Here is an 8,454-nt window from a genome sequence, read left to right as displayed (position 1 = left end):
AAATCACAAAAAGACGAAAATTGTAGAAACAAGAGCGACATGCTTTCAAGAGAATAAAAATTGCGCATTACCATTAGCAAAGGAAGGGTAATATATATAGTCATTAATAGACGAAGCATTTAGAATTGTTAATTATAAAAAAGATAATAAGGAGAGCAATAATTGGTGGAATCCACCACGATTTACAACAAATATGAATTTATTAACAAAAATGAGATATCAGTTCAATGTGGTTCATGCGATGCAAAGTCATATAACTTAATCTTATAAGGTCAACTGATAAAATAATACAACCAGCTTTCACTATCAGGCAACTTAAAAGTTCCATTTTCTTAAGGGCACAGTAGCGGGGGCAATGCTTTTTCGTCATTGGTCACTAAGTCGTCAATATTTTAATGTCTGCCTTATAAGCAGTTAACGCGTGAAGACTTCTTTTATTTTCATGTTTTTCATGTGAAAATATAGAAAGACTTCTATGTAAATGATAAAGTAGTCAAGCCACCAGGGTTGATTATCATGGCCGTATATAAATATAGGTATTGGTCTAGCTAATTTAAAACGTCCCAAAATCATCAAACAATTGCATTAAGCCAACAGCCAGCCATGGCTTGCGACAATAGTTTCTCCTCCGGTTACATGCTCTTGAAGCCTGAAGAGGTGGGTTTGTTTGATCTCTTTCGCATCTTATTTTCCACCAACATAGAGAAGAGAAAATTTGTAGATAGCTCTGAAAAGGAAGAGAAAAGTTTTGGCCGAAGATGGATCATGTTTATTTCTGTTGTGCTACAAAAGTGCTTGCAATTTGTAGCAAAACCAATGTCGAAATATGGCTCAGCATTGGAGTTCTTTTTAAACCTTGTGCCAAGTAATGGTGGCTTTGTTGAGCTCTTGCTGAATATCTTGCGAGGTTAGTCTCATGTCTTACCTTTCGTACATTAAGGACTCGTAAAAGCAAAAAGGAATATTCGATTCGTAATGAACTTTATTTTATTTTATATTTCCTCCGAATCAAATTAAACTGAGAGGGGTTTGTACAGGGAAGGTGGTAATGCCGGATGAGAATGCGGCATGTTTCCTATCATACATTGGGAATTTGGACAAGCGAATGGAGTTAGATGGTAGCATCAAACATGAAGATGAAAGGTACTATTGGGCACTATCTATGATGGCATCAAAAGCAGCATATGAGAACAACGCCTATATTACAAACATTGTCGAGAATCAATGGAAGGTATAGTTAATTAATAATTTCCATTCATGGCCAAAAGAAGTATTTACTCTTTTTTTTTTTGGATAAGTGTTTTTCATGTAATTTTTTATTTTGTCAACCACTTGAGTTTTGATCATTGTGGAGCTAGAGGCCAAAAAATAAAGTTTGGCTTTGTCCACTTCCTTACTTTTTGAAAAAAACACAAAAAAAAAGAATTATATTGCAATTAAAATACATAGCATTCGTCTTTATATCGAAAAAAATCAAAATAAAATATGCCCAAAGTTTTTTAATTTACACTGAATCTAAATAAATAAACAAAAACCTTTTTTTTCCCAAGACTCATTGTCAGTTTTTTAAAATTTATTTGTGTAACTATTCGTAATTAATTACTAAATGAATACAAATTATGGTAATTATACTCTATTTTGAAAAATTAATATTTATAAGTGTGATTAGGGTCGGGTGAAAATTCTCAAACACGTTAATGGTAAAATAGTCAAATTATTAAAAGATTGATACCCATAGATGTCTCACGGAATTTTACAATCTCTGGGGATTTTACCTTAAAATTTATATTATGATTAATTTTGTTGATATGATTATGTTTTGATTTTTTGCAGATGGATTTCTTGGGATCTCATGACTATTGGAATGGTAAGAAGCAACCCCTATGGCTGTATATGAAAGTTGATAAATATTTTAATAAAGGATGTTCTTTGTACGTAAAATTAATCTAGACTTGTACCAGTCGTTGTGTTTCTTTGCTGATCATCGCTAACTTTAAGTAATCTCTTCAACTATTTAATTGGCAGAGTTTCAAGGGAAAGCCACAACCCAAGCCTTTGTGCTTAAAGAAAATAGAAAGGACGACCACAACAGGATTGTTGTGTCTTTTAGAGGAACTGAACCCTTTGATGCTGATTCCTGGTGTTCGGACTTTGATCTCTCTTGGTATGAGATCGATGGCATGGGAAAGATTCATGGTGGATTTATGAAGGCTCTTGGCTTACAAAAGTGCAAAGGCTGGCCTAAAGAACTCAATAAGCAAGACAAACGCCCGGCGCCGTTAGCTTACTATGCAATCAGGGATATGTTAAGAGAACTTTTGAGCAAAAATGATAGGGCAAAATATATCGTGACAGGCCACAGTTTAGGTGGGGCATTGGCTATTCTGTTTCCGGCAGTTCTTGCTTTGCATGAGGAGACATTTTTGTTGGAGAGACTAGAGGGTGTCTATACATTTGGGCAACCGAGGGTAGGAGATGAGAAGTTCGCCGAATTTATGCAAAAGAAACTAAAAGATCACGGCGTTGAATACATTAGGTTTGTTTACTGTAACGATATTGTGCCCAGGTTGCCCTTTGATGACTCAGATTTTATGTTCAAGCACTTCGGGAAGTGCCTCTACTTCGATCGCTTCTATGAAGGAAAGGTGAGCGTCTCTCTTCTTGGATCTAACCACGTGTACCGCATTAAAATAAATGAACCGGCATAGCTAGGTTCACTTGGTCTAATAAACTTAAATAAAAGACAATGTTATTTAAGGGGAAAAAACAGAGATAATAACTTGAAATGGGAATTTTATAAAATAAAAAGAGAGACAGAGAGAAAGAGAGAGCATGTTTGGTAGTATCTAGATATTATATATAGTTTATTATTATAATTTTTAGAATATTAATGTGCCCACATTAATTACAACTATTACAAATAGACTATAGCTCTGCTCATATAGTTGAAGCTTATGCTTAATCAAGAAAATTAAGAAAAAAAAATCCTCACAATATATGAGAGTCCAAGTTTCAAACTTGAGAGTAAAGATGAAAATTATAATTCAGTGTAAATAGTAATCTGTTTTTGAAAAAGAGAGTCAATTTCTACTTTTTAGCTATAATTTTGAGAAACTTTTTAAAATAAAAAATTGTAAAACATGTTACTAAATACATTTTCCTTTATTTAACAAAAAGTAGTTTTGAAAATGTTATCAAAAGCACCTAATGAGTTATCATTGGAGAATATATATATATATAGAGAGAGAGAGAGAGAGAGAGAGAGAGAGAGAGGGACTCACACACACACACAATACAATATATGAAGTCTAAGACTATGAATCCGATCGAGGGTGTAACTCTTAAACATGATCATGTGCAAACGTACGTAATTAATGGTTTGGCTATACAACAGGTGGTTTCAGAAGAACCAAACAAGAACTATTTCTCGCAGTTCTTGGCGACACCCATGAGGATAAATGCAATTATGGAGCTGATTAGGAGCTTCACTTTGCCTTGGACGAAAGGGCCGGACTATAGAGAAACGTGGTTACTCAGAATACAAAGGGTAATTGGATTGGTAACGCCCGGCATATCAGATCATACTCCCCAGGATTATGTAAACTCTACTCGTCTCGGATCTCTTGATGCTTTCTCCCACCTCAAATCATCCTAAGTTTATGTATGTTTTGTGAGGCTTATCCTAAAGGCCACCTCGCGTCTACATACGTTGTGTGCTCCCCCTTCCTTCGTGTACTTTTTTTTGTTTGTTTTGGTTTTATGTTCTCTTGTTATACCTCGTTAACAAATGAGTTCACAATGATACTACTTAATTACAGTATAGTGATTTTGTGTTTTATAAAAATTAATTTGTAATGTCATTTGAAGAATCGGCTAGAAAAATCTTTTTATTAGTTATCTGTATTTTACCTGAACAAATGGAGCATCTATGGTAAAATCTTCAGATTGACTTAATTGTTTAATTAACAAATCACCATTAACTATCAAAATCCCACCTGCAGCACGCGTCTTTTGCTGGCTGGTTAGTCTTACTCTTATGGATGAACATATTGTCATTGTGAAAATATCAAAGTTAACCACCACCATCATCGTCCATCATCAATATTCAGTAGCTATTGGACTATTACCTGTCCCATGTATATTACAAAGAAAAAAAATGATAGATTTAAAAAAATTTCCACACCGTTGGACCCACCATATGCCCACTTAGACCGTTTTGTCTTTTTTTTTATATATAATTTTTATTGGCCTAAGTGGGGTTATTGTGGATTTAAGTATCATTACAAACTTTAAAATGCGTATACTTATATATATTTAAAAAAAAAAACTTTGGTGCTCCGTGGAGCATTCCTTTTCCAATCACTCCTTTATCTTGGCATTGATGTGTGTGAGTGTGTGTTATATATCAGCTTTTCAGTTGGAAGAATTCAGCTGGTAGCCTGGCATGGTCTGTAGGCAATCCGAAACGTGGATCACGAAAAGCCTGCATATTATATGCAGTACAGCTGGTTTTCTTCTTTTTCTCTCTAACTGTGTCACGAAAAGTATTTCCGACTTCATAACCGATCTTTCCCTTGGCAGACTCTAAGGATCTATTCTGCATGCATGTTGTTGACCAAAAGAGGACCTCAATTCAAGAAGAAGAAATAGACAATGCTAAACTTCCAAGCAACCAGCACGCTTGTATCTGTACGGACAAACTTTATGCATTAAAATTTGTCTATAATTTTTAAATTGGACAAAGAAGCTGCCGTACGTATATATGGTTTATGGATCATACAATTTCATTTCCATTATGGGCTCTAGCTATAGCAAGTACTTTTTTATTGAATAAGTCACAAACACAAGGTTATATTATGTGTAATCGAATTTCATTGTGAGTTCACTCGTTACTTTATTAATAAGGATTACTTTCTAACCAATAGCATTCTTTCTTTTAGGTTCCGGATCATGGCCTCTCACAGTTTTTCTGGTAATTACATGATCCTGAGACCAGAAGAAATGAGTTGGTGGGATCTCTTTTCCATCTTATGCAACCGTGACTTTGGGCACAAAAAAATGGTTGAGTTCCCAGTTGGCAAGGAAGAAAATCTTAGACGTAGATGGCTTATATTTATCTCTTTGTTAGGGCAAAAGGTTCTGCAAATTATGGCAAAACCAATGTTGTGGTTTGGATCAGTGTTTGAGATGGGGCTAAACATATTGTCAAGTAATCGCAACATTTTCGTGCTCTTGTTTCGTGCGTTACAAAGTTGGTATCTGTAATCCACTTCCTTAATTGTCATCAATTTATAGTGTTGCGTGTTTAGTTTAATTAGTCGAATGATGTACGTACGTGCAAAATGATTACTAGCCATTGTTTGATTAATACTAATACTACTGCATGTGTACATAGATGAGGTGGTAGTGCCTGAAAGATCATCAGAAATGTTCTTGTCAGTCGTTGGAAATTTGGACAAGCGAGTGCAGCTGGACAAGAATATCAACCACGGAGACACCAGATACTATGCGATGGTCTGTGCAATGGCTTCCAAATTATCATACGAGAACAAAGCCGTGGTTGAAACCACTGTCAGAGATTGCTGGAAGGTAAATTGATTTCAGTATTTGTATCAATAAACGTAATTATGAAACAGTTGAGAGAAGATATTTATTTTTCTTCATCCTGCATTTTTATTTATCATAATTCATAAGTGCTTGCCATAAGCTGTTTCCAGTTCCACATTAATTATTTGGTGATACATGCAGATGCAATTACTCGGATACTACGATTTTTATAATGGTAAGAAGCAGTTACTGTCTAAATTTTACTTAAAATCGTATCTCTAGCTAGCTAGGATATTCTCTATTATGAATTACAAATATACTACCATGCATTATATAGTTTGCTCCTCGCACACGTGCCACTGTAACAAATTACCTAAATATATATTGACAGAAATATTTCTAATTAATATTATTCTGGCAGAATTTCAAAGAAAATGCACAACCCAAGGCTTCATGTTTCATGATAAAACTGCTGATCCTGACGTTATCGTCATCGCCTTTAGAGGCACCGAGCTCTTTGATGCGGATGCATGGTGCACCGATATAGATATCTCCTGGTTTGAGCTCCACAGCATGGGAAAAATTCATGGTGGTTTTATGAAAGCTTTGGGGTTATTGATAGGCCGAGGTTGGCCCGAAGAAATTGAACAAGATGATGACCACCCATTGGCCTATTACATCATAAGAGAAAAATTGAGACAACTGTTGAAGACAAACAACAAAACAAAGTTCGTATTAACCGGCCACAGCTTGGGTGGGGCACTTGCAATTCTATTCCCAGCCGTTCTTGCATTGCATAAGGAGACGTTTCTTCTAAAGAGATTGGAAGGAGTATACACTTTTGGACAGCCTAGGGTTGGAGACGAGGAGTTTAAGAAGTTTATGGAGAAGCAATTGCATGATTATGGAATTAAGTATTTGAGGTTTGTTTATGGTCATGATTTGATCCCCAGGTTGCCCTCAGATGACTCTACATTTTTGTTCAAGCATTTTGGGACATGCATCTACTATAACAGCAGTTATGAAGGAAAGGTCAGTCCTCTCTCCCTTGCGTTCCGATACGTCGTTCTCTTATTTAATATACATGTATATAAAAATATCCTGAATCTCTTATATACAGATAGTTGAAGAACAACCATATGAAGATTACAAGTCGCCGTCAGCAGTAATAACCAGGATCCTAAATGCATTTTGGGAGCTAATAAGAAGCTTCATTATTCCATATACCAAGGGACCTGATTTTTCAGAGAGTTGGTTGCTCAAATTGGTTAGATTCGCTGGACTGGCACTCCCTACTTTAGCCGCTCACAATCCCCATGATTATGTGAATGTAACTCGATTGGGATCTGATGATTTATATCTTAAGCTTCAAGAACAATATTCCCAGAATGTATCAAGCATTAGGGAGAGCACGTGATTAAACTTAATTGAGTTGAAAGAATTATTGTCGGTTAAAAAATATCGAATAAAATATATTAATTTGTTCTTGTTTGTTTATTATAATTTTAGAAGGGCTTCTTGAGACCTAAAAAACTCATTAATATCGATTGGAAAAAAAAAATCAAACTTGTTTGACATATGTTAGCGTTCAATATTTAGGATCACAACCATTCTTATTTAATAATTATCAACCAAAATATTTTAAAAAGATATGGATTTCGATATTGAACCCATATCATTGTTGTATTATTAATATTTTATGGGTTATTTCCACCCAACCCCCAAATGTTTCGATATTTTCCGCCGCACACCCAAATGTTTCGACAATGCTCACTCCACACCCAATTCCATTAATTTGACCATTATATTTAACAGAGCTATTTGAAATTTAAGTAAATATCCGAAATATCCCTTATCTTGAATTAGAGAAGAACAAAATGAGATAAAATGCTAATTTAATAATTAATATTTACATTAAAAAATTTATTTAAAGGTAATTAATAATAATCCCATCAATTAAATTATCAAATAAATTTAATTTATCATCATCAAATAATATTTAGGGCATGAACTTCCAAATTTTTCCTTTGACCGTTAGAATAAACGGTCAAAATAACGGATTTGGGTGTGGAGTGAGTATTGTTGAAACATTGGGGACACGGTGAAAAATATTGAAAATTTTGGGGGCAGGACAAAATTAACCCATATTTTATATATTAGACTATTAATCTAGTATTTATTGGATAATCATCTTTAATTTAAGTATTCTTTTAACTTTAGTAAAAATTTACTTGAAAATTAATGAAAACCCAAGCTTGACCTGGGGCTTTTAGAGGAGCTTGGATGGGCTTTTAGAGAAGTCGGGCCGAATAACTAAAAGTTTGGTCCAAACTCACAATTTGCCATCCCTTCTTAAAGAGTTCGTGGAGGGTGAGAAGTTTAGAATTAGGGTAAGGTTATTTAAACCCACCAAACTACTCATTAAACCTGTTTTTGAAAATAATTTTTTTATAATTAAAACATCGCTAAATTAAATTACTGTTATGGACATTAAAATTTAATTTTAAAAAACATAATTTTTACTCTTTGAACCCATCTTTATATTCAACATACTTTTATTAAATTCTAATCATATTTTCATTAAACTCTAATTAATAAAGAGGTGTGATACTTCTCTCAAGCCATATACTTTTGTAAACATGTTTGCTCTTTTGCTGGAATTAGAATTGCAATGGTAGTAGAAGAGCCAAATGCAAGCACTACAAAAACCAATAAATTTCATGCCCCAATTTGTGTCACCATGCCCACTGCAGGAGGAGAAACTTATTATTTTGTCTTTCACCAGTAGCGAGTTCCAACTTGGGAAGGAATTAATAAAAAGAACATTAAATCCAATATTACCTACATAAATTATTCATACCATGTCATTCATAGCATAACCCTCTTTGACTGTATACTAACATGGAC

General features: G+C 34.3%; 2 protein-coding genes across 2 annotated transcripts; both read left to right on the top strand.

Moving 5' to 3' along the window:
- The first annotated feature begins 570 nt into the window (after nt 1-570).
- Nucleotides 571-3,893, top strand: LOC18036802. Its single transcript, XM_006425843.2, has 5 exons — nt 571-907; nt 1,038-1,231; nt 1,834-1,867; nt 2,026-2,645; nt 3,395-3,893. Exons 1-5 carry the CDS (start codon nt 604-606, stop codon nt 3,653-3,655), a joined length of 1,413 nt encoding a protein of 470 aa, XP_006425906.1. The 5' UTR covers nt 571-603; the 3' UTR covers nt 3,656-3,893.
- Nucleotides 3,894-4,950: 1,057 nt separating this feature from the next.
- LOC18036762 lies at nt 4,951-6,964 on the top strand. The gene is made up of 5 exons (XM_006425842.2): nt 4,951-5,251; nt 5,396-5,589; nt 5,749-5,782; nt 5,969-6,579; nt 6,668-6,964. Exons 1-5 carry the CDS (start codon nt 4,951-4,953, stop codon nt 6,962-6,964), a joined length of 1,437 nt encoding a protein of 478 aa, XP_006425905.2.
- The last annotated feature ends 1,490 nt before the right edge of the window (nt 6,965-8,454 follow it).

The sequence above is a fragment of the Citrus clementina genome, unplaced genomic scaffold, assembly GCF_000493195.1.
Source record: "Citrus clementina cultivar Clemenules unplaced genomic scaffold, Citrus_clementina_v1.0 scaffold_7, whole genome shotgun sequence".
Classification (NCBI taxonomy): Eukaryota; Viridiplantae; Streptophyta; class Magnoliopsida; order Sapindales; family Rutaceae; genus Citrus; species Citrus x clementina.
The sequence above is the reverse complement of the archived record's forward strand: the minus strand, read 5'-3'. Positions and strand labels throughout refer to the sequence as shown.

Excerpts from the sequence above, each read along its gene's own strand:
- LOC18036802 (XM_006425843.2), top strand. The coding sequence starts at position 604 with ATGGCTTGCGACAATAGTTTCTCCTCCGGTTACATGCTCTTGAAGCCT. Across the intron at positions 1,868-2,025 it reads ATCTCATGACTATTGGAATG|AGTTTCAAGGGAAAGCCACA; the intron begins GTAAGAAGCAAC and ends TTTAATTGGCAG. Across the intron at positions 2,646-3,394 it reads ATCGCTTCTATGAAGGAAAG|GTGGTTTCAGAAGAACCAAA; the intron begins GTGAGCGTCTCT and ends GCTATACAACAG.
- LOC18036762 (XM_006425842.2), top strand. The coding sequence starts at position 4,951 with ATGGCCTCTCACAGTTTTTCTGGTAATTACATGATCCTGAGACCAGAA. Across the intron at positions 5,252-5,395 it reads CTTGTTTCGTGCGTTACAAA|ATGAGGTGGTAGTGCCTGAA; the intron begins GTTGGTATCTGT and ends ATGTGTACATAG. Across the intron at positions 5,590-5,748 it reads CTGTCAGAGATTGCTGGAAG|ATGCAATTACTCGGATACTA; the intron begins GTAAATTGATTT and ends TGATACATGCAG.